The sequence below is a fragment of the Bombus vosnesenskii genome, unplaced genomic scaffold (genome assembly GCF_011952255.1).
Source record: "Bombus vosnesenskii isolate JDL3184/JDL3185 unplaced genomic scaffold, Bvos_JDL3184-5_v1.1 scf7180000014105, whole genome shotgun sequence".
Classification (NCBI taxonomy): domain Eukaryota; kingdom Metazoa; phylum Arthropoda; class Insecta; order Hymenoptera; family Apidae; genus Bombus; species Bombus vosnesenskii.
Window position 1 is genome coordinate 5,169,219 of NW_022883371.1, and position 27,208 is coordinate 5,196,426.

Below are 27,208 nucleotides of genomic sequence, written 5' to 3' on the forward strand. Positions count from 1 at the left end.
ACAATCAGTCGCCTAAACCCCAAGAAAGCAGCAGGACACGACCTAATAGGCAATAGAGCAATCAAGGAACTTCCCACAAAAGGGATAGCACTCATCACATCGATTTTTAATGCTATCCTTCGCCTGGAACACTATCCTAAGGCTTGGAAAATCTCATTGATTACCCTCATCCCCAAACCCGGTAAACCGATATACGAAACCTGCTCCTATCGCCCAATCAGTCTTTTACCTACCCTGTCCAAACTATTCGAGAAGATGCTCACGAACCGACTCCTTCCAATCCTGGAGAACTTGAAAACACTCCCAGATCACCAATTCGGCTTCCGAAAACATCATTCTACAGTAGAGCAAATCCACCGCCTAACGCATACGATCAGCCAAACACTCGAAAAGAAAAAATATTGCTCAGCGGTCTTCCTAGACATCCAACAGGCATTCGATAAAGTATGGCATGAAGGGCTACTATACAAACTTAAAAAGATCCTACCCCACCCCTACTACTCCATCCTAAAATCTTACCTAACCAATAGACAATTCATGGTTAAATACCTAGACGCCACTTCCGCAACATTCCCAATAGAAGCCGGCATACCCCAAGGTAGTGTCCTCGGACCCCTACTGTACTCCATCTACACTGCCGACCTACCCATATCAAATGATATAACAATAGCGACATTTGCAGACGACACAGCGCTATTAGCTTCCCACGCTGACCCGGTAATAGCCTCATCCACTCTCCAGCGAAGTCTCGACTCCATGGAAAAGTGGTTTCACAAATGGGGCTTCAAAGTCAACGAAAAGAAATCCACACATGTAACCTTCACGCTCCGAAAACAAACCTGCCCCCAGGTCACCATCAACAATGCAACAGTTCCTAGCAGGGACACAGTCCGATACCTGGGCATGACCCTGGACAGGAGACTAACGTGGAAGACACACATCTCAGATAAAAGGAAGCAACTAAAGGACAAACTAAAAAAACTCTATTGGCTCACGGGCCGACGCTCCAAACTAAATATACAGAATAAAATTACCCTCTACAAGACCGTAATAAAACCTGTCTGGACCTACGGAATCCAACTATGGGGAACAGCAAGCAACTCCAACATAGAAATACTCCAACGCTTTCAATCAAAAACGCTAAGATCCCTAATTGACGCACCTTGGTATGTAACTAATGAAACGATACACCGCGACCTCAAGATACCCACCGTCAAAGAGGAAATAGCAAAATATAGCAACAGATACAGCAAAAGAATCAACAAACACCAAAACCCCCTAATCACTGGACTACTCCACACGACGGACCAGACTCGCAGGCTGAAGAGGCACTACCCGCTAGATCTAAACGTCAGATTCACTTAATTATCCAAATTAAGCATATGCACTTACTTATAATACTTATAAATTATATCTAGCTATAATAGTATTAACTCATTGTAAATAAATAGCCATGTCACTGCGCCACGCCAGAAAAATTACTGAAAATTCTCAACGCGAGAATTGATTGTAATTTCAACAAATAAATAAAAGCATATGTGTCATAGGATTTGCTGATGATCGACGTTAGATTTGCCTAATCCTGGTTTTCGCCGGAGGCTTTGGATAAGGCACATGCTGAAATCCGTAAAATGCGAAGATAAATGTGAAAGAAATCGCAGTATAAAAGAGAATTTAGTTGGCAAGATCTAGTTTCCTATTTTTCAGTGTCGACTCTCGTGAACTCCAATTGAATAAAACATAAAAAATATGAAATATAATAAAGAGAAGTAACGTCATCAGGTAAGAAAAAATCAATGGATGCTGCGTTTGGAATAGTATAGTATCTGTGTATAGAAGTATCCGGATGAATCTCGTTAGAGTCCGGAGATGTCTGAAATAATTAAGTCGCATGATTGTGCATCGCGGTACGTTGAATAGAGACGTTGCTTAGCACTGAAAATTGTTCGAGGCTCGAGTCTCGTTACAGAGTTAGCATTTGTCCACGATTACAGTGAATTTCAATGAACTTCCGTTGCAAAAGGGGAAACCTTTTGATTGCTTGCCTTCGTGTTGTAAAAAAAGGAAGCTCAAAGGAAGCTTTTTACAACGCGTTTAAAATCGAAACAGACGCAGATGTAATAAAAATCTGATAAAAAACCTCATGCATATAATGATACGTTTCCTAAAGAAATGTATTTATCTTTTAACTATAATTAAACGCATTAAAGAACTAGAAAGACAAGTGATAAAATATTTGTTAATATTAAATGCAACATAATATCAGTTCGTTTGTCATTCGAATATTATACAAATTTACGCGCGATAGCTACAGTACGTAGACATACGAAATTCTTGAAAAATTGTAACATTCTATATACTTTCCTTTGCTTTTCACTGTCGATCAGTATGGCTTTTGAATGGTTCAAATTGGAGTTAGAGAAATCTGAACGAGCTTATTACACAGTCCAACAGCATAAATGAGCAATAAAAACCAGCTGTTTGTGTTTCAATTTGAATTTCTTTGAAGCTACTGCAGTGTTTCGTATGGCTATCGTTTCGCTGCTAACTGCAGCGATCGAATAGCCGCCATCAAGGTCGATTGGTGATAATTATCGACCTACGAATGGTGGAAAAAGGACCAAGAAACCATCGAAACTCCGCTGAAAAAAGAAGAAAGAAAGAAAAAGGAAAGAAACGCTCGTTAAGCCGGAATCCAATCTGACTAGGGAAGAAATTGAAATGGAATCTCTTTTATTTCTGGATTTAGAGGGATTCTGGAAGACAAAAATGGAGAATGCTTCGAACGGAAGTTCGAGGCACGATGCTGATACCGCGATTTCGGTATTTCATCCTTCGATCGACGAGGGATATTTAACTTTGTTTGACGTTTTGCCGATAAATCGATCACTGTTCTCTATAATACACTTCACCGCGAGATATTGCGCACAGATTAGAGAAGTTTATGGGCCAAATAATACGAACAGAATATTCTTCTTCTCAATGATGAATGTATTTCGCATACTCGGATATTGAATAAGACGATACGAAATTTTTATCATATACATCCTTTACAAACACGAAATAAGTAACCTACGTATACGACCTTTCAACGGTGTTCTACATTTGGTAATTTTTGTAATTTCTAAAAGAACTTCTCATCTAGGATTTTGTGTTGGAATACAACGATATCAATCGCATGCAGATAAGGCGTTGCATGAAGATCGTACAGATTCTTCCGTTCGTTGCCCAGCGCCATCCCCACTAGCGTGCGTTCGTGAAATGCACCACGGCAGTTAGCACGTGCATGCTTTTTCAAAAAACGCCGGAAGAAGCGTGAGGATATGGATGGAACATTCTAGATGGGCACGTCGAGAAGCTACTAGAAGGTTCTGTGCCACATGTGACGCCACACAGACACCCACACAGGTCACACTCATTACTGCATAGAGAGTGGGGCTCTAAACCTTTTCAAGGTTTACTAAACCTTTTCATGGGTCACTAAGCCAGTTAGTCTGTGAATAACTAGCCAACTGTCTACATTCCAGAACGCACATTTATAACTCTTGAAATAATTGTTTAATAAATATCACATTGTATTATTTCAACACAAACATTGTGTCTTCCACGGATTATTAATCCTAATTCCAAGATTAAATTCTAACATTTTGTAAGTCGAATAGTTCGAACGAGATTTATTATTCCTTTTAATGAAACATTGAAATATGATATTAAAGAAATAAATACGAAATTCGTGCTGTATATTTCGCAAACGAAATAAATAATCTGCATGTTCGATCTTCTAACGTAGCAATTTTCACAAGGAAATTAAAATTCACAAGGAAATAGCAAGGAGAGGAATTAAAATTTCTCTCATCTAACAGCGCAATTTTTTAAAGCTCGATATGTAGAAAAAGATTTTCTCCGGACAAGAATTGCTTTGAATTTTGCTTGGAATAACATTAAAAAGAAATTGTTCCTCCAGATTTTCTTCTACAAGAAAAACAACACCGAAAAAGTTTGCGAGGACAATGAACAATCTATGTATAGAATTTTTGATATTTATTGTATTTCACAATTGAACGAGTGATCTACGCGATTTGTCGGTTTTCGAACGTAGCAATCCTCACAAAGTAGCCGCACAAAAATCTCTCATCCCTGAATTTTCCAAATTCTACTCCGAAACGCTTTCAAAGAAAACCTTTCAAGAAGCGCAATCATCAACTTGCCAAATTCACCGTAAAAAATGTCCAGTAGCAACGCTTCCAAACTCGCAGCTTTAGTCAACGTTCTTGCAATTTCCGCTCGGACAACCACCAGCACGCCTCGACATTTGCAACGATTTGCAAAACAATCACGCGAGAAGCGTCTCCGCACGAAGCGTGGCGACGCGTGACCGACGGAAGCACGGGTTGTTGCTGCAAGCTGTTTGAAGCTGTTCGAAGCACGTAGCTTTCGCTTCAACTTCCTGTCTGACACTCGCCTCCACCCTCATCCCCAATGGAAGGTCACCAAGAGGTTTGTTAGTAACGATAAAACGTGTCTTGTTCGACGTTCGGCAGTCGGCGCACGCTTGCGAAGAAAGTTTCCCTGTAGAATCGGATATGGCCAGCTCCTACACAAGGAGTTATCCTTCGATGGCCAAGCGCCGAAATTGTTGTCTAAAAATAAAGTTGGTACACAATGGCGCATAAGAGAAATCTGAGTATTGACACATTATGAATTTTAATAATTTTTCTATTGATAATGGTGTATATCAGGTTGTGGCATAAATTTGTTCACATTTCGTTAAATAAATGTGATAAAATCTGCGTAATCGAGAAGTAACCTATGTCTGTTCTATCGAAAAGAACGAATAAAGAAATTCATCAAATAACTTTTATAACATTTCACGGAGTGCATACGCTAGCGAAAGACAAACGAATTTAATGACCAATCCAATTTTATATTTATTCGTTGCTCTTATTAAATATAAATCCGCTTTGTTAGATGAAAGCTTCTTTTTATACTTCTTATTTTACAAGCTTCTTTTGTTTCTTTTTTTTTTTTTTTTGTTACTATACACGTTGTGTATTTCGTTATCTCGAGATCAAAGATACGAATGTTGAACTGGTCCGTACGTTATTCGCAACAGAAGATTTTCATTTATGGCAAAGTAGGATTACTTGGACGAGCTAAGCTTCAACATCTTAAAATTCAATCATGAATTTCCCCTCAACTTTGGGCCGTTTTTATCTGCATTGTATTTCTCTGTCGTTAAAATCAATCTCTATCGAAAGTAAGCAAATATCGTAATCGATGTACGATTTTTCAGTTCACCTTTATGCTAAAAATTTTCCCGGATCTTTGTAAGCCTCTTAACCGACTAAAGCGAAAGTGAGATTAAAATATTGGCTCGTCGGATAAGACTTAAACCCTTCTGCAGTCACGTTTCTGCACGGAAACAATTTTACATACGCTAAACGCCACACACTAACTGACAGGAGATTATCGAACAGAACACCCTACGTTTTGTTTAATTGTATCATCGCAAGGTGTTGGAATAAAGTTTGTAATTGGTGGAAGAAAAGACCGAAGACCTACTCGACGATCCAACATAAGTTTTTCCTGTGACGTCACGTTTGGTCATTGGTGACCGGAGCGCTTCAACTTCTTACAATTGTAAAAATTGTATGAAAATTGACAATTTTGAATGTAACCGATAAATAGAAGATACTTTGAAATAAAAAGCGCCCCATTGAACAATTAGACATTTTTATTAGAACACCAATAAAAAAAAAAAAAGAACGAGGGCAAATCTTGCATCTAACGGTGCACTGTGTTTGATCCATATCTTAATCTACGAATATTATTATAAACACAGTTTAGAAAATAATCGTAAATGCTGCTTTATAATCATATAATTGAAGCTAGAAGTGTGAACATACCTTACTATTATATATAGAATGAGCAAATACTGTTTACTAAAATCTTCTACACGTTTCAACAATATACTCTGCACGTTCTGCTTACGACGAAATAACAAATGCGACTGGTTTGTTGAAATAAGCGAAGCCTCGTTATAATATGTTGCTATCAACTGTTACCAAGGCGCCACGGTGATCACCCGTGATCACCAATAAGATAAACGGTCCATTGGGCAAGAATGTTGTCTTACATCATCAATTTATTATTATTTTGCCATTATATGCTTTGTATAATAAAAATCCTGATGTCCTGAGCGAAACATGTGATTTCGACGTGGCAGTCAGAGTGGCAAACTAGTTGCGACTAAAATAAGCATCGGCGCAACGTCGGTACTTTAAGGGTTAAAATGGCGCGCACAGACGATTGCACGAGCTTGGTGACACGTTCGACAACGATGGATTCAATCTAGTCGGATTATCCGGCCCTACGACTGGCCATCCACGTTCCACGATCCCAAGTCCCAAGCCTGTGTCAACTTACCTCTTTCTAGCTGGTCTCTGGACCACTCTAATACCCGACTTCCGGTTGCTATAGGAGTAATGAACACCGATGGCGGTGTACGCTGGCTCGTCGAAATGAATGCCGCAGCTGTTTGATGCTCTTTGATATAAACTTTATGGGTATATTTTATGATTCTCTCGGGTTTCTATTGTCAGAGTTACGTCTGAGGAAATGTGGACTGTACTGGAAGAAAATGTGAAAAATAAGCTACTTAGGATTGTTCGTGATCGTGTGGGATGTGTAGATTGGTTGAGATTGCTTCTAATAGTATAAATGATGTTTATTTTGCATATTTACTGTTTATTCGACCATTCGACCATAATCGACGCCACGAACTGATCGATCCCCTGATTTCTGTTACGACAATAAGAGTGGTTCAATTGAGCTTACACTGAATTAACAGGTATAAATTAATGTTTATTCCGTCAACTTTGTAAGGAAGATAATTACACCGATGCGTATCTATAAACTAAGTAAGTGATTGATTTAAGGATAGAAACCCGGTAATGACATGTTGGCTATTCTAACGATGAAGAATAAGTAAAGTAAAGTGGCGATGCTGTGTCGGAGGAAAGCTAGCGATGGGTGTGTCTAACGCAAGGGACCATCGGATTTGTTGATGACAATTTTGGTTAGGAAAGTGAGGGCAGTAGACATTGCTTCTGATTGGATGAAAGAAGTTGCTAGTGTGAAGTATCATACGTAAGAAAAACAAACTTTCCCGTATCGTCCCGTAGTAAACAATAAGCTTCAGAAACGATTCAGTAAAGAGATGCTTGTTCGATCTGAAGGACCTTAGCTAGAAAATTCCTGAGATTTTTAATGGGTCCTTAAGACTATTGAGGGTACGCAGTAATGGGTCCTTCAATCGAATAGTTTCGCGGCAAAGGTCTGCGTGATCCTGGCCACGAGCGTTTGTGCAACACGTGCGTGGTGGAGCTAAGACAAGAGACAGAGAGATGTTAAGGGAAAAAGTCGAATTAACAGTCAGTGTTAGTTGAGAAGTCAGAGAGTGCGAATTAAGTTGTCGAGAGAATGTGAGAGAGAGAGCTTTGGATCCGTGGTGACGATAGTTGCAAATTAACTACCTAGTTGTCTTAATTATAATACGTTATTGTGATTAGTTCACATTAAACAACCATCGATTCCTGTTTAATCAACATCTGTGCAATCCATTTGTTGTAAATAAACTAATTGTAGTAAAGATCCTACACTATATACCATACTATTATGAATTTAGGTGGCGAAGTATTTAACCGGTTACGAACTGCTTCTGTGTGAAATTGTGGGTTACCTTAAATATTAAACTATGAGAGTGGATTACCTATTCATTAGGATAGTTTTGCTCATCGTGAATCGTCGGATGTACAGTACAAAGTAGATTTGGTTAGAATTTACGTGAGAGTTACTATTTTTGTCTGGCTTCGTTCTCTCAGCTCTCGTACCTATATCGAGTCAAATTTTGAAATGCTTGTCAATCAATCCTCGACAGCAATTAGCAATCGAGCAATTAGCAAACAGCAATCGAGTGATTCGTGTAAACTTACTATCTTCAAAAGTGAGTCGCGCTAAAAATAAAGGTTTGTGAGAGCTGTATTGCAGGCTATGTTATCTTAAATAAATAAATAAAATTGAAACGATACGTCAATTACAGTTTAATTACACGAGAAATGAAAGAAACATGAAAAGGCATTAGAAAGTTATCAAAACGTTCCTTCTACCGGTTTCTACATGCGTGTACGATCTGAATAGAAATTCACTGATTCTCTATCGCTATCTATAATTTCTTGTTTGTCCATTTAATAGAAACTCGCGTTAACATTCAGTGGTTTCCGTTTAACACATCGATTGCCACGATGTGGGTCGATGACACGAGTCTTACTGAATTTCTTAAATACGATTAAAATACGATAAACTTGATGAATTAAACAATTATCAACGACGTGAATGATTTAGATAACATCGCTGAAGAAGAAATGCGCGAACACGATATGAGATGCGACAAAAATGAAGTGTCATACCGTAGCGTATTTTATAGCAGTTCACGTGTCCATCGGACAGCAACTGAAATTTCGCTTCAATATTCTTTTTTTAATATTCAACGATATATTTTCGCACTTTCTTACAACGTCAGCGAAATTTATTTCACCAGGCAGGTGTACGTAGCGAAATGGTTCGGTGAGATGTGAGCTACGTTACAAGGTTTTGTCAGGTTCATGGCCAGGCGAAACATTCGCCTCAGCCTCAGAGTGTTAACGCAGTTTTCTTCGAGAAAAAGGACGATCTTGGGAAAATGTGCGATGTGGTTGGTTTTTTGTTAGTGGGGAAAAAGATGGTCTTTCTCTCGAAGAAAGGAATGTAAATGATGATTTGCATGGAACAGGGATTGTTTGCCTTGCTGGGGAAAGGTTCAGCCGGAGGATATAAGTGGAAGAAGGATTAGAAGGGATTTCTCGTGGGAGAGACATAAGTGTGGCGTTACAGAACGATGTTTCCATAGAGAATATGCAAATGTGGAATCACTAAGCGCAACTTTTTAAGAGACGTGCGTACTCTGGATATTCCGCTCTTGTAAGAAGAAGTTTATTATTTATTAGCAGGTTACGCGTGAAAATCATAGGAAAAGAACGTGATGAGCAAAGTTTCGTTGATATTCTACATTTCTCTGTCGCTTTATGTTAACTGGAATCAACGTCGAATTCGAATTATCTTTTTCTTTTTTTAAACAAAGCTATAAACTTTTCTATTCGACGCAGTAAAAGTGTGCGGAAGTTGTGATGTTAATTTAGCTTTCGAAAAATTATACTTCGGAAAAGCGATTAGGTGTGAACAATTTCAATGGAGGAATACGTACAGTGAATATTATTGTTTTAACGATTAAAACTTTTTCATTGAAAGTACCATTGAGATTTTGATCATTTCGTTTCGTGAAGATCTGATACGAATGATGTAAAAGTGGTATTCAGAAAGAAAACTTTAATCAACACGAATGTAAGTTTTGACATTAACTTTGGAAACTCTTTTACGAAATGCAGACTGGAATTTTAATCAAAGATTCGTATTTCTGGATGGGAATTGAAATGTAAATTTAAGAAGACGTACATTACAGGGAATTTTCCGAGCTTTGATCTACGAGTGAAAATCTTCTTGAAATGAGAAATGAGATTCGAACGTCTGAGTTTTCCCCCGCGTGTCGCAGATGTTTTCTTAAATTAAATTTATATTTAACTAACTTGTGACGGAAAGATTTATGAATAACAAGTTTAATCATCATTCGCGACAGAAGAGTTTTCTGAGACAATTTCCCCTTCCTTCGAATTTTTATGGTCCAATCTTTCTCGCGTTTCAGCAAGCAACACGACTTTTATCGTTTCAAGAGAAACTTTAACATAAAATTAAAACGAGAAAACGCGTATACAATGGCTCTTTTATATTTCCCTCGGACTTAAGAAACTTTCTTACAACGTAAAAACATGATTGAGTTGAAAACAAGTCAAAGACGTAACAGGATTAACGTTTAATCAATCTAACTCTCACAAGCAGGAATTTTTATGATAGGAGAAGGTAACATGTTTCTTTGCTCACACATTTACTGCAACTTGGATGTATCAATTTATTATTATTATTATTATTTATTATTATTATTATTATTAACTTTTATTAATTAGGTAGTTACCACGTAAATCTCAGAATAAGATTAACTAACAAATTGACTAACTAAATTAACTTAATATAACCTTAAGAAACATATTCTTGTAATATTTTTAACGCAAAGAATGAATCGAACATATTTCAGTAATTAACACACCAAGTGTATAATAATAAATATGAAACATAAATTTCAGTGTCACAAAGTCACCTTTTTCCAACCAGACTACGATTGCTCATATATTATCACAAGGAATGTACATAAATGTACAAATCGTTCGAAATAATTTATCTAAAGAGCAAAACAGATCTTTAATATATTAATAATTATAATAAATTTGCATAAACATCTGCAATTTACAACGCCTGCAGCGCGGAGAATTAATTAAACAATTTTCGATATCCGAACAGACTAAACATTTAGCAAAGATTAAACCGTAGACTTTCATACATTTTTATATCTCTGTGAACATAACTAAATTATGTACTAAATATTGTAATAAATATTTTAGGAACATTTTACTTATGTTAGGTCGTCCGAAAAGTTTCGCACAATGTTTTTTTGTTTTACATTTGTTTATTGAATTATGCACGAACGTAATAATAGAAATAGAACGAAACGGATCATACCTAATTCAATAAAATAATATAAAATTCTTGTTCATCGAAAATTTGCTAGAGAAATTATTTATACAATCTGATAAAAATATTTCATAATCGTAAGTATAATTCTTAATTAGAATACTCTATCTAATCCTCGCTATCTAAAATTTTCCGTTTTATATTATTTTATCCAATTACGTATAATCCATTTTGTTCTATCGAACTAAAGATCACAACGTTCGATAGATTAGGTTACACGTTTGTATAAAGACGCGTTGTTGTAAAAGACGTGTCCGTAAAAGAAAAACACTTTCCGGACAACCCAATATTCGCATATTAGATGCACGGTACGCATGTTGCGTAAAAATCTACAGTCTGTTAATAACAAATTCGTGCTAAATTTCTGCCCGATCACGTGCCGCGTTTAAAAACTTGGTCCCAACAATTCTTACCGCCGGAAAGCTAACTTCCGGCACGGGCGAGGCTGGCGGGTTTGCGCAAAGTGTTTCGATTAAAAAGCGTTTTGTAAAAAGATTTACGGCCCCGGCATGCTTTTGCATTCCGCAACGAGGTTCCTCCGCAACGTAGCGCCGCTAAAATTGAAATATATAGATTGTAGCGCTGGTGGTGCATACAAATCCGCCATTTGTTTCCGGTACGGTCCTTCTTATTGCGGAAGTTGCGCACACAGTCGCGACCGTGAAACCGCGCGAGTATCGAGTTTACGAAACGGCCGGTCATCGGATCAACGTCGGAAGTCGTAAATTTTCGGCCTGGAAAAAGGATGGATCGATAAAGAAACTTTCGTGAAATAATACGAAATGGCTGACTCTCGTGTGTATTACAACGGTATTGTTTCCAACTAGTATAAAACCTTAATTATTCCAACTATTCGTGGTACACGCTGGTCGGGTAATCGCATAACTTTGTTCTCGTATTCGTAAGCGAAGATCATTTATGTTAAACTACGTATTTTGTGTATGCTAACGAGGAAAAGCATCGGGCAGAGACCAAATTTCCCTGTAAAATCCTGTTATATCTGTTGGAATAAACTTTCCATTTGCGTGTTAATTCGCAGCGCGTTAATGGAAAAACTGGAGGTATGTAACTTGAACTTCCGTACGAACGTGATCCATTGCATACACATATCGATGTATAATAAATTTATTGAATTATATTTGTATGGAAAAGAAGCATCCAGGACTTGTCAAGTTTGAATTTTGATCAAAATCTTTGAAACTTATTGAACTGTTCGGTGAAATGATGTATTTGAACGTTAGGCTCGAACATTATATCTTAATTGTCATTCAGTAGCTATAAAATAAAAATAAATAATGAAAAACATACAATGAATCGTTTTCATTGAAACTTGAGGTTTCTATTGTTATAAAACTGGTACAAGAGTCGATTCTAAATAACTATTCCGAGAATTTGTTATAGTAATTTCTTTCAATTTTTATCCTCTTATAGTTTACGAAAACTCTGTATGAAGAATCGTGTTTCTTTTTTACAAATTCATAACAGAATTTCACAAAGAAAAATCGGTGTTTCTACCGATAGTTTGATCCATCGTCCTAAACTGCTGAAAAGAATCAAGGGACTGCGTTGACATTCTTTATATTTCTGTGTCTAAACATTATTTATTAACGATTGCCTTAAATATAACTCGTCTCACGCTGTAATAACATTATATATTATTATATTTTACGTTCCATATAAATAAACGGAATATTTCACGTTCGATATACGTATGTTGTAGTTTACCATAAAAAAATCAACTCAACTTGTTAAAAGGGTTCTGTAACCGTAATTTTTATATTCACCTAGGATATCAATATTCAACATTTTCAATTCACCTTCCATAAACACATGAACACGTCCAATCCCTTCTTTTCACGAACCTCGTTCGCTTTTTGAATATTCAGCGAATGACCGGTTAATGTGTCATTCATTTTTATAAAAAAAACCTGAAGTAATCTTTGTACCTATTGATAAAAAAAACAATTTAAATGCTGGTGATAGTTTGGCTTGGCTGGATAAGTACGCAACGATTGCGTAATAAATTACCGCGCCCTGAACAGACAGGTCAAACCGGATTCATATCGTCGGTCCGCTTACTTATGCATATGACGCGGATTAAACTTTTTAACCCATTTGCATCGTGGCCCTACTTAAGAGGACAGTTGAATACATCAGCGGCATTCAACTAACGTCTGGTCCCTACCACCGCGCGCGGTCTGTCGTAGATACAGTAAATGACATCCGATTTCTTCATGGAGTTTATTGAAAATTTACTGTTCAAAACGATTGGTAGACAATGTTACTTCGCAAACATCGCATCTTACGTTCTTTATAACAGTGGAAAAAAGTAAAAATTATTTATTTAAAAGAAAATTATTTAGATTAAAATGGAAATAAAAAAAAGCAGTCGCAGCGCGCGTAATAATCCGCGTTTGGTGACAGAAGGCAGTCGTAGCACGCGGATTAATCCGCGTTTGGATGCCAATCGGTTAACCATGACGACGGGCATTCCAGATGTAAATCACAGTTCGTTTCGTCTCTAGACCGGCGAGGAAACTCATTCCGCGAATTGTTTTATTCGCGGTCTACGCTTTGCTTTACTTTTTTCCACCACTCTGCCCCGTTGTCCAGTAGTTGAGATTATTTGCACGGGACACGGGATTAATTGCAGATTAATTCTGATTATGAGAACGTAAATTGCGGTGATATTGAAGTGGAGAGTGCTTTTAGTAAAGTTGTTCCGCTCGCTTGGACACTTGGTAATTCATCTTGGCTGGCGTTTAATAGCTTCAGCTTCTTTCTTGTCAGCGTAAACTCTCTTCTTCCGTGTTGGTCAAGATTGTTTTATTATTTTAAACAAACTGAGATCATCTAAAATCTTCTCTCAAGTCAAATTGACAAATGTGGTATAACGTTCTACAGGAAAGGAGAATCTTAAATGTTGTCTATGTGTATCTCTGTCGTAACATATAACGTCATTCGAATCATGCCATAAAAAGATAAAATTACTTCATCCCTAATACACACTTCTTCTTAATATCCTACAAAAAAAAAATGATCCTTAAATAGCCCCTTTATTCCTACCATAATGCGTAGCGTAATTTGGTGATTTCGTGAAACAATAAACCGTAGATGAGAAAAATAATATACGCGAATCTTGAATATTCTATTCTATATGTGCTATAGAATATCTTTAACGTAGCACGAAAATCTCAACGATATATAGAAAAAGAAATCGAACATAGTAAAATTCTTATCTCTCATCGTTCCGTTGGAATCCTCATCGAGTAAAGTACAGTTTTAATCCGCGTCCCATTTCACCTCTGCTACCTCTCTCGCCATTCCCATCCGCTTAATTACAGTTCTAATCGACAGCCAGCGCTCGCCAATTCTCTATTTCACCCACGTTTCATATTTTCTGCTTGCAGATCCACGCCTGAATCGAGACGATTGAATCCTCAGCAACGAAAGATGAGTTTCGCCAACAGCCACCGTACCACCGTCGTTCTTCGACCAATCTCAATTTCAATCTCAATCTCCACGTGGTCGATCACCAGCGTCCCTCAGATTAACGACAATCACAGGAAAATAGGAATTACCTTGAAGAATAATATCGAGGACAATCATTTCGAAGAATAGTTTTAGAACTACGCAAGCTTCCGCCGATAGAGCAGCAAGACGACGAGTGAAATCCAGGGAATTGCAGGTCGTCGAGTCGACGAAAGAGGATCAGTGAGATGTCCGGTCCGCTGTGAAAATGCTGGTGGACGATTGCGGTAGCACTATGGGGTGGACTTCGGCCAGCGTGCGCGGGGGTTGGTCCACCCCAGGCGGCTGTAGGAATTCCGCGATGAACTTCGGTGGTAGCGTGCCCTCCCTTCACCCAGCTGGCTCGATAAGATCGCTCCGATCACAGCATTCTATGCAGGTATTTAAAAAAAAAAAAAAAAAAAAAAAAGAAAAATCCCGTCGTTTTCGTGTCGTTGGATTATCATCGTTAGGGTGATCGTATCCGGAGAACGCGTCGGGTTATAAGCAAATTCGTGGATTAAGTCCGACATTAAAGTTTTAGTGGACCGTTTTGCAAGCTCTACCCCTTTTTCAGCTATCGGTTTTCGACCAGCTATCTTTTGTTTTATTTGTCCAAGGAACAATCGTTTTTCAATAGCTGGCTATTAGTTGAGCAATTGGCATTTCGATGTAGAATCTGTAATAATCGTGGAAATGTTCAGAAGATTTTCAGGTTGCTGAATAATGAAAGATGGATGCGAAAATCTGCCAAAGACGATTTCTTATTCGTTAAAAACGCGTTTCATTGAAACAAAACGTTTTTCAATAGTTGAATGTTTCCTTTTCATTAGTAGTTAACCCCTTAACCTACAATTACGGGCATAGCCCGTAGTACGATGATCGGGCCAAACGTAAATATTCGGGCATATCCCGTAGTAAATGATCGGACCAAATGTAAATCGGCCCAAAATTCTCGAACGTAAATCGTAGGTTAAGTGATTAATCTGTAACAATAGGTGGAAATTTTAGGATGATTGACAGAATGGTAAAGAAGAAGATGAAGGGTAGGTGTGAGGATGTGCCAAAGACGGTCTTTTGTTTATCGAAAGCGTATTGTTTTGCAGTGATTGATTATCGACTGATTAATATCTCGTCGAGTAGCAAGTGCAAATTTTAAAAAGATTGACAGGGTGGTAGCTGATTTAACCAAATTCTGAACCACAGGAATCGTACAAGTTAGGGATAGAAGAAAGATTAATTGTTAAATGGAAACGAATGATAGAGTTTGATCTTTGATGTTTTAAAGTCACAGAAAAGAGGATGATCTAACGATCACATTTTTTTAAATTCACATTGAAATTCCTTATCACTTAGGACATCCTCTTCATAAATATTTATCCAAGTACGTTGTTTGTTTCCCCAAAAGTTCAATACTAATCACGCACTCCTCCAATAAAATTAACAAATCGACAAAAAATAAAATTCGTCAATTTACCTTTTAATTCTCCTCTCATTAAAAAAAAAAAGAATATTTATACTACGTTTCCGTTAAGAATCTAATTAGCCTATGTCATGATCGTCTTATCTATCCTCTTATCCACTCATACAAAAGAAAATCATAAAGATCCTATCCTAATGTTCCACGAATCAGATACGATAGATTGATTCGATTATCGACACAGAAATCGCGCATTTTACAGGTAAATGTAGAAGGTAGGCGTCGTCGATCAGTTTGCGAGAATTGCGTGGGGCGTTCATCCCCTAATTGGTATTCGGCCAGCGACACTTTCACCCTGTCGGCGGATATCCAGCGACGTTTAATTCTCAGGCTGCGTCGTCGATCGTCGCGATTTATCATTGGTTCTCGCGTGCCCGATCGCTATTGCCTTTCTCGATGCATTGCAGACATGTTTCTTTTGTCCAGGGCGTGCCGGAGACACCGCGAAGATGTATGCACTGCCATCCGGTACACGTGCCGAGCACCCCGAACAATTACGTGCATCATCCAATGCAGTATTACACGCCGAGCCACTGTCCCGAGCCCAGGAACGGTATCTACACTCCTCATCGGGGCAGTTCCTATCACGGTGGTGAGTACACCTTTATAAAAAATGAATTCTTCCTGTCGGCTATGAAAAAAGACTGCTTTCATCGACTATGAATAAATATGATAAACATAAAATATGTTTTATCAAAATATCGGGAAAAAGTTTAGAAGAAGTTTGTAAAATAAGAAACATAAGGTGACACCATGATTTTTTAACGTGGATTTATACTTGTTAAGAGCAGCGAATAAGCGTAATATACGTACAACGTAGCATGCTGTGGATGATTGTTATCGATATGTGAAAAATGTGTAGCATAAAGGTTACTAACATACACAGCGTATCAATTTTTAACATTTTTTACGTTATATATCCTTCACTGTATGATATTCCACATAACTCTATAGATATACATCGACTACTGCTACGTGCTTTCGATCATCTTCCACCCAATGATCTTTTCCTAGCGCTGAAGAATATCTTCGGTTAGAGGGCGAAATATGAAAAATGTCTTGTTGTTACGCATGCTTTTTCGTTCCAATTTTACCTTGCAGTCTCTCACGAAACATTAGGAATCCTGTTTGTTCGCTAAAATGTAGCAGGATCGAGCACGATTAAATTGTTTCGTTGTTCAAAGTTTGTAAGGATCAGCATTTCTAAAACTGAGATAATCTTGGAATGAAATTAGAACGAAATTTTGTATTTACAATTGAGGATAACGTATACTATAAAATTGTTTAAGCGAAACAGAAGAGATTTTTCATCTTCTGCAAATGCTGAATTCATGTTTCGAGCAACTTTCACGACACTATGTGGAAAGGATATTTCCAAAGTTGAAATACGGTGTCCTCTCGTCACACACATACGACGATTCTCAATCTGACGCGTTGAAAAAGTCTCTCTGGTCCTCCCTTTTTCTTCCTCTCTCGGCATTCACCTGCTGTTGAATATTGAACGTAGTCGCGAAACTTGACGGAAACGGATTAGGCCGGTGTCCTGGCAAGCAACGTCGCGCCGTGAGAACGAAAACAGAAGCATTCTGAGATTATGAGCAAGTTTACCAAGAGGGCCGAGTGGATAGAGTCGTTCTTATACCGACTTTACGAGAAAACTTGCGCAATCTCGCTGAAAGATGCCCCCGAGAAATCGAATAAAATGCAAAACGCGTTAAATGAAACAGTACTTCCTCGTATACAAAACAAGTGGAAATATCTCAGAGTTTTTAAATCGTTTAACTTTATAGGCCTTTGTTCGTACTAGAGTAAGATGATCCAGCATTGTATACAGAGTGGCGGACAAAAGAAAGTTTAAAGAGCTAAAATTAAGAAAGTATCATGAATTATAATTATTAAAAACAATGAATGTGTAATATGATATATTATACAGGGTAGTTGGTAACTGATGGTACAAGCGGAAAGAAGTCGAAAATATCTTTTTTTAAAAATCTTTTTTTAAATTTTGTCTTTTTTTTTTAATTTTTCCATCGAGACAACGATCTACGGCGTGCGGTACGCGTACCGAGCGAAAATTCAAAGTCGATTTTCTCGAAAACAAAGCCTCGAACGAAAAATTTTTATTTTATATTTTCGACTTCTTTTTTCGCGTAGAATCATCTCCTTTCTGCTTGTACCACCAGTTACCAACCACCCTGTATATTTTAGAATACACGGTTGTTAGCAAGGTGTTTGGTACAGACAAAATTTAATACAAAATTTATTCTCACTTATACATACAAATATCAATTTTAATTTTTCTATTGTTCTCTACTGTAAACTGTCTAAAAGATTTTCCTGCTATTATTCGCATTTTTCTAAGAAATATCGGCGATTCGTTGCGAGGAATCTTCGCATCGTCGGACCCTAAATCAGCTGAGAAGCCACGACGAAACGGTACAGGTCATAAAATTAAATTAGTCGAGCAACGTGTATCGACTTCGACAGTCGCGTAAACTCCAACAATTACGAAGCGCAGTATAAATAAAAATATATTCGCGTTTCCCAGTGCAATATATCTACTGTGACGAAAGGTGTAAAAATTCTACGTATTGTTCTCCATATAATCCAAAAGAATAACAGTAAAATTCTATCGGAATTTTCATCGTCGCTGTCACAGTGAACAACGAAATCGCATACGTTTTAATGAAAAATATCGCAGGAATTTCGCAAGTGGCCTGTCAGCTGGCAGAGGCGCGTGAAAAAGGGAAACAATTCAACAAGTTGACAGTGGCGAATGTCAACCGAACCGCACGTGTGTTTCACAAGGAAAAGGTGGGAAAAATCAAATTGACGAAATGAACGAGAGAAGGAGAGAAAGGTTCACGGTACAGTTACGATTTTGCTGAAACGATGAAATTCGCGCACGGCCACGTTGACTCGTGTTAATTTGTCGTGTCATTTACAAGCTTCGAAGCTGACCACGACGCGCGACCCACTCATAGTTTTCGAACGAATTCGCGTTACGGTTAAACACGGTGGACACTTGCGATTGGACAAACCGACCCTTTCCAATTGTATTTGCATGGTAAACCCTCTTTCGCCCTCTGCGAAAGAATCGATTTCGAATCAGTTGCAGGCATCGCCACGCTCGCCTTGTATTATGCAGATGACCCGCGTGCACGCAATCCCAACCGAAATATCCGTGGCGATACGAAATTTCCCGATTTTTCGCTCGATTTACCGATATCGCAGCTTTTCCCAGTTGTTTTATTTCTATTGTTTTCGATAAGCTGGTTCATTCGTTTTTTTCTTTTTTCTTTTCTTTTTCTCTTTTCTTGTTGACGATATAATGCTAACGCGACAGGTTGAATGGTAATTTTGGGGGCAGATGTTAAAGATGATTTAGGTAGTTAGGATTTATCAAGGGAGAAATTTATGATAGTGGATATTACTGAAGATATATTGTGTGTATAAATGGGTTTATGTGGAATATGGTAGTGTCTGCTGGGGTTATGGGATGTTAAGATATTTTTTCAGAATTTAAATTTGATAGCATAAAAGAAATTTGTATAATAGAAAAAGAGGGAAAAGATCAAAGTTGAGAAGAATATTTACGATATTGCTATGTTTATTAACGATAGGAATGGAATAGTTAAACAATTCAAATTTTTACTAATTTCCCAAGTGTGACTTTTTATTTTAATAATTACAAAATAAATAATTCAACAATTTTCAAATAATTGTTTCATTGATGTTATTATTAAATAACTGCGTATACGATATACTATGAGATATTGATCACTGTATCGAGTGCAAGATATTGTCTGACCACAGGTAGATCATTACTACTTACTCTACTTCTCGCTTTCTTTCTAATTAATATCAAAAAATATATTGATTGCGACGTGCTGAACGAGATGTCTGACCATAGACGAACTTTTACTACTTGTACTGTTTCTCGCTCTTTCTCTAACTTCTAATTAATAGTATTCTTTTATAGTTCTTTATGAACATTCCATTTTATGATAGTCATTTTATATTCAGTTTAATAAAACGTCAAATTGATTTGCAAACCTATAATTATTGTACACAGAGTATTTAAATAAACAATTCCACTTCTACCTCCATTGGTACTTCCATTGGATATTTTCAGACAATGCAACTTGATAAAACAATAATCTCTTAATAAGCTGTTTTTCGTACACCGTTCCACTTTTCGACAACAATGTAACAGTACATTCCATTAATTTCCCTCTACGTTTATTTTATCGAAAAGCGAGAAACCAAACTACAAATCTTCACTGAGACATTTCGTCAGTCGTTTTACTGGGATCGATACTATTTTAACTGCAGTGAGAACACATCGAAACTCTCAGTACAAAAGTGCCACTAAACCGCACAATCATAAAAATGAAACTCGAACCGCAGTTAAAAAAACCGCTGCTTGTTTTCTATCGAAGAAAATTACTCGGGCTCGCGGTTTTCTTCGGAAAACAATTATTACAGGAAGCGACGCAATTGCTGATATCGTTTCACGGATCGGCAACAACGTCTCGATCTACTTTCCGGGACAATTAAATCGTCGGACTCTTTTAAAATCCTTCGACTTTTTGCTATTCGTTCGAAGAGACGCGTGTTTGTATCTCGCCCACGATCGATTTTTGACAAATCTCCCGTGTAACCGGCACATATATCAACCAGAAGCTTCAATCGGGACGAGTGTTTTTCTTTGTTCCACCATGGCTGCCACAGAATAGAAACGGAAATATGTCGCTGGATTTTCTTTATTGTGGTCAGTGTTTTGTGACTTCGTTGCCGGGTAGAAGTAGATACTGTAGTTCCTGAAATAGGAAACTTGTTTTGGAAGAGAATGTTTAGGAAAAAGAATGTTCTGCTATTTTTTTTTATGATTCAAACTGATATTTTTTATATATGCTTTTTTATATAGTTTACTATATTGTGTTACAATAATAAAAATTTAGAAAAGAATCTTGAGGAAGGAAATTGTTTTGCGAAATTTTTAAATGAGATTGGTATTTAAGGTCTTGATACGTTGATATACTTTTTCATAATTTATTAATACACATTAATATACAGTAATAAAAATAATATTCTATTATACTTTATATTTTAAGAAATATAATAGATAATAAAATATCCTGAAATATAATACTTGTTCATAATGCCACTTTGTATAGCTTTTTAAGAGCTCAACTGACGCCATACATTTTTCATAAGGCTCGCAACTTCATTACTTAGGCTTCACCCACTACTTGATTAATTAATATTAGATAATGTAGGTAAATTTCACTATCAACGTAATTAGTATACATCTCAGGAAGCAAACCACTTTCGAAAATCTTCTCAAGCAATCCTCTAATTAAACTCACTCTAATCAGACCATATACCTCAATCACGTCTGACCGAGACCGTCTCATTTTACTTTCATCCATTTCAAGATGTCCTATTAATATTCTTCCTCCTAGTTTCCGTACAAGAAAACCTTTTGGAAAATTGAAAGAACAACCTTACCGCATGAAACATAACCCGTTCCTCTACTCTACATATTTTATCCGACAAAGTAAGAAAAAAAAAAAAAGAAATAGAAGGAAGAGAAATTCGGAAATTCACGGCACAAGATCCTCATAAGTTTTGCATCAAAGCGGTAAGTTACGATGGCGGCGAGATCTTAGCAAAGCGGAGGAAGCGTCGTAATTCCTTTTCATGGCAATTTCGTCGTCCGCAGTTTTTGTTTTTCAACCTGGTTCCGATCCATTTTTCACGAGCAGCCTCATTTTTCGGCCGACCCACGCGCCTATCTCCTTCGTTGGCTCACGTTCGTTCTCACTGTAATTAAGAATATTTCGTCCCTTTGATTTCTCGCCTTTGCGTCCGATCTCCGGCTATTGTGCACTATCAGCCAATGGAAAGAGAAGTTCCTTTTGCAGCTTTTCCTTGCTCGTCAGAACTCGGTGCGTTAATGAGTGTTCCGTTTCGTATCTCAACCGCTTGTCGTGGAATAGAGGAAAGAGAGATTATTCATGGTAGAATCGATGGAAATTTAAAAGGAAAATAGCGAATCTTCGTTCTCGTCGACGGAGAAAAGAATATCGAAGGGAAATATAAAATTGTCTCTTTGATCGCCGAGACAGAGAGGATTTTAAATTACACGTGAACGAACGTTGAAACGTTCTCTGCAAGAGACGAGTTTTGTTCTGCCAGTCGACTGTGGAGAAAATTAACCGTAATGTGCCTAACTCGTGCGATCCGGTAATTAATTATGAAGGTAAACTAGTTTTGGATATCCTGGCTTTGTCCTTTTCAAATGGAATCGAGAGAAGAACAGGATGATAAATTGGAAAGACATTTGACGTGGAAATTAATTCCGTTTCATTTCCACACCAAGTTATAATACCATTTATTAGCTTTACTTTTGAATCAGCCTTAGTTCAGTCATTATTTGTTTGGATTGTTCCAATTTCTTGTATTTCCAGGAGACTCTAACTTGACAATCGTTCAAGTTGTCTGTTAAAAATTTTCTGCCCGTCGTCCAGCAACCAATAGGATTTTGTTCCCAAACAAAATCACTTCGAAATGAAAATTATTAAAAACATTTTCGTCATTTTAGTCTGCCACCGTTGAAGATCTACGAACACGGGACAAGCACCGTACGATTACAATCCAACACTATACAATAATTAATAATAATTAAGTTCTACTTATACAATAGCTGCAAAAAGTATTTTGCACGCGTTATATCTGTTATAGCACTTGAATACCAATCTCTTAAACTGTATTAAATTTCCTACCATTTAGTAGTATGATTTCACGTGACTACAGAAATTGAAAGGTGCATCCATGTTTTTCTTATTTCGAGAAAAAAATATATTTAACTTGACCACATTAGATCTAATTGCGTTCTTTCGAGTAACAGAGAGAATTGAAATATCTGCAACGACGTGTCATCGCTGCTCTTTATTTTTACGCGGTGGGAAAGCTTTCGATGGGTCCAGGAGGAAAGGTCATTTTCCAACAGTGACCAGAAGAGCGTAATAAAAATGCAAACAGCGAGCGTCGCTGAAATTCTACTTTAAATTGCTTAAAACTTCATTAGCCCTGTAAAGACGAATTTTACGAGGAACTTTTGCTGTTTGCGGAAACTTTGCCGTTGTACGTTGTAATTAAGAGGCGAAAAGAAGAGAAAGGAAAAGAAGCGGAAAGGAACGTTCAGCGATGCCGGCACGAACGGTCATGCCACAATTAAAAATACGTGTCACGCCCATTCCTGTTCTTTTTTTTTTTTTTACTTGCTCTTGCTTTGGTTCGCGCTACTTAACTTTTTCTTTCTACTATTTATGTTTCTACAATTTTTTCCATCCTTTTTCCTTGCAAGCTGTGCTCACGCGAGCTCGTTTGCGAATCTACGTTAAGAAATTGGTTCCCGTGGCCGAAAGACAGATGGAAATTCAAATTGCGCGCTTCTGCTTCCTGTGGCTTCTGAAAATTTCTCTTGCTTCCGAAAATGTTCATCGAAGAGTATTATAGAAGAATATTATATAAAACAATTAATAAAAACGTTTTGACTTGTGACGTTTTCACGTCTCACACTACGTCAGTTGATTCGCTAATTAAATTTTCTATACGAATTATTTTCCAGGTTTAATCGCACGTTTCATTAGCAAGAAACGTGTTTATCGCACACATATCGCCTGTCCACGTTTTTTGAAATTTGAATTTCTCCGCATGGATGATAGTTCTCCGGTTAACAGTTACTTTTTGCGCCATAAAAGTCATATTTATGTCTACTTCGTAAATTTGTCAAAAGTAATATTTTTGTATTTCGTATGTACAAAGATATATTCAAGAACCATGATCCACCATCGTCATTTTGTGTTTCTAAAAAAGGACAAATGCACAATTTCTAGCCAATTTTATAATAGCATCGATAAATGCAATGTAAAATGTTTTTATTTAATTATAAACTACCATCGAACTTTCAGAGCTGTTTTTCTCGAGAATGCAAAACGTGGACGAACAATATGTGTGCTGTAAGTCATCGATAGATGCGAAATTACGGAGGAACACTATTTTTCCAAGATTTTTTCTGTACATTTCTTCGGTTGAAAATCATCGACCCGCTTTCGTGAACCCTCGACCACAAGACTGCTGGCCCTCGTTCTCACCCCATAGCAACTAGCATCTCCTTTTCATGAGCACTTTTATCTAACCCACTTGACTCTCCTTTTTCCTCTTCATTTCTTTCAACTCGTTTCATCCCCGGTCCGTGGCACAGGGTTGCGATGTTGCAAGATGGAAACATCGTTGATATACTGAATACTTGTCTCTCTCTCTCTCTCTCTCTCTCTCTCTCTCTTTGTCCGGAATCAATTTTGTAACACGTTGAAAAATTTTCCATTAACCTCGAATTAAATATTTCGCGCGCTGTAATGGAAATTCTGATGGAAAATAGAAAATATAGAACGGATGATGAATATTCGTGTATGGAGGTTGTATAACAATAAAAAGTCGAGAATTAATGAAGTTTATTACGTACAGTGATAACAGAAAAATTGGAGAATTGTCAGAATAAATAGGAATTAAATTTCATGTTATTGGGCTTTGTATGCGTATCACAGAATTTATTTATTATTTGTTTTACATTGTTACGATTCAGCATGTGTAGTTTGCAGGATATACAGTAAAGCTCCATAGGTATAGGAAATACGAAAATTTTATACTACGTAGAAGCTATATACCCACAACATTTAATTTCTTCAATTAAAGCTCCTTTTTCAATGTAATCATTTTAACAAGACTGTGCTTGTGAACTTGGCAGAATCTACAGTATAAGTTCTGTGTCGTAGCCTTAACAGGCTACTTAAGAGAAACAGAAATTAGTATTTTGAATATTCTTGAATATCGAGATATCGTGACTGGTATCAATAAACGTTGGTTACAAAATCCGTGATTGTAATAGAAATATCATAATGGAAACAATATAAATGAGGAATAAGATATAGAAATGGTAGAGATTTTTGGGAGCTAAGCAAATAGTATAACAAGGAAAGCAAAATTTGTATTTTCATGCTGTGAAATTTAGAAAGACTTTGCAAAATTGTAGAAAACGATGGAAAACAACTATAACGATAACATTGTTTGACAGTGGAAATTTCAAACTAGTAGAAATTCGTGACATTTAATATCGAAATGACAGTAGATTCGGAAGACGTAGGTTCCAGTAGCAACAATTCAAGCTTATAGGATTTTCCAGTGATAATTTCGCGAATGTTGGACTAGATAGCGATAATTCTAGGATCAGGGAACTCGGTAATGACAGTCGTGGGGTCGTACAATTGGATAATGCTAATTTTGAGATCACGGAGCCTAACATAAATCAATACTATTAATAATTATTTCAAAAGCAAAAATAGAGCATAAAATTAAATATCGCTAATTATTAAATTAGCTAATAATTAGATATTATTAATTATTTCACAGTTATTTTAACGCGTTGTAACTTTCACGCATTAAACTATCACGCGTCACTATCACCTAAAATATAACAATCTCTTAAATTCCAATTTAAAATACTAAAAAAACTCTTCTATAATTCCTAAGAGATAATCGCAATTCATAGTACAATTTCAGATACAAAAATGAAATAGAAAGTCGAGTAACAGGGATCCACATAATTATTCAAAAAAATAGAAATAAAATGCACGAAGCAAGTAACATTAACTTCGCTGCAATAGTTCTAAATCTATTCAAAAGCTGTGAAACGAAATTCTAATTGAATTAAATCCTCTTAAATTCTAATTTAGAATATTAACAAAGCCTTCCCTATTTCCTAGACACGTTACGCACAATAAAATACCGCAATTCGCTATATTAAGTTCACGAAACGTAATTTTAATCAAACTTAATTTCAATTTGCCTCTTTTTCGTGGAGAGTTCGTCTTCGACGATACCGAACTCACAATAAACAGCGTTTATCTTTATCGCCCGGCTTAGCCAGCGCACAAAACGGGTCGTGCCACGTAAATTCATTGGACGCATCTGCGAGCCAGTTCTCGGTGTAATTAAGTCCTGCAAATATATCGTCGAATTACGCAAAAACAGTGGTGCCTAATCCGCCAGGGGTTAATCCGCGCATAGCCTTCTTAATTTACATTCAAGCGAACGTAGCGTCGATTGCGAAAGTCACGCCATTTCGTATACACATAGAGCTTAGATGCCAATCAGTGTAAGACGATTAGCACCGAAATCGAGATAAATATGGTTTTTACAGATTGGTTTTGAACAAAATTTACGACGCCAGTGAAGATGCGAAGAACGATTTTTATTACGATTTTTATTATGACGTACAGATGAACTTAACTGCAAGAGACACAAAAGAAAATCACCATTGTTCTTTAAAAGAAATCAGATCGAATTAAAAAATTGTGTCTTGTGTCAAATGTCAATTGAAAAATTTGAATATATCGACCTATGCATTTTGATTTCCCTTTGAGGTTGACGCTCGTGTTTGTTGATTTATTGCTGGTAAAAGTTTTAATTGGAAACAGTTTAACAATAAATTAGTTTTTAAATTGTCACGTTCATCCCCAAGGCAAGTTAAATTTACGCTGATTCGTTTCTCAATCTGTCATATATATATGTAAAGTATTTCTGTTCTTTAATTGTTGTTTCTCTTCTGATTTTAGATACTCGAATGCGTTACATGGACACAGAGGGAAGCCTGCATGATGGCATAATCGGAAATAGTAATTGGGTGCTCGGTGATTTGAGAAGTCTTCATCGTTGTGTGCCAGCCTTTCGTCGTCCAGGTAATTAAATTCATATCTTTCATGCTAGAAGGTATTTCGATATTAAATACAAATTCAATACTATTTCAATACCAAATCGGGCTAAAATACTATCGTTAGATCGCGGATATTTGTGCAACTTTTTTTTTTGATTTCACTATTGCTTATCCGTGAAAATCAATATGAAAACAATCTCATATCTATATCAATGTATTTAAACAGTAGAACGTAGTAGTGGCGAGCGTTTCTCTTTGGATACTTGAGGTATTCTTCCTGCGTATTACATGCATTCTATACATTTTTACAATTTCAAATTTCATATATAAATGCACAAGCATCGACCATGCAATGATCATAATTAATAAATATCGGTGCAAAGACTTTCTCTAAGGAAAAAAATTATCTGCAACATGTTAATCTCGGAAGATCAAAAATCTTTTTATTCGTTCAATAGTAAAATTTCATAATGAAATTTCTCCCAATTAATTTTTAAAATCAATTTTTAACTTACGAGACTTTCTAATTCAAATGGACATTCTAACTCATATATTATCGAAATACACGTACTTTCTAGATATCAGATTTTAATATAAAATATTACGAGATTGGATGTAACAGGGTTACGATAGTGTCTCGCTCTTGCGCTACAGACGAATCGAACTTTTGTACCCTTTATTCACAATTCTCATCCAAC

The 27,208-nt window shown here is 36.8% G+C and overlaps 1 protein-coding gene across 5 annotated transcripts in view; it reads left to right on the forward strand.

The window, feature by feature from the left end:
- LOC117239573 (monocarboxylate transporter 10-like) overlaps positions 1 to 27,208 on the forward strand; it is a 300,758-nt gene that overhangs the window by 184,502 nt on the left and 89,048 nt on the right. For all 5 annotated transcript variants that reach the window (XM_033505257.1, XM_033505258.1, XM_033505261.1 and 2 more), the window contains 3 exons: positions 14,148 to 14,647; positions 16,154 to 16,319; positions 26,413 to 26,535. In XM_033505257.1, the coding sequence (XP_033361148.1) occupies positions 14,477 to 14,647; positions 16,154 to 16,319; positions 26,413 to 26,535 (460 nt within the window). In that variant the 5' untranslated portion in view covers positions 14,148 to 14,476. The remainder of the gene's footprint in view (positions 1 to 14,147; positions 14,648 to 16,153; positions 16,320 to 26,412; positions 26,536 to 27,208) is intronic.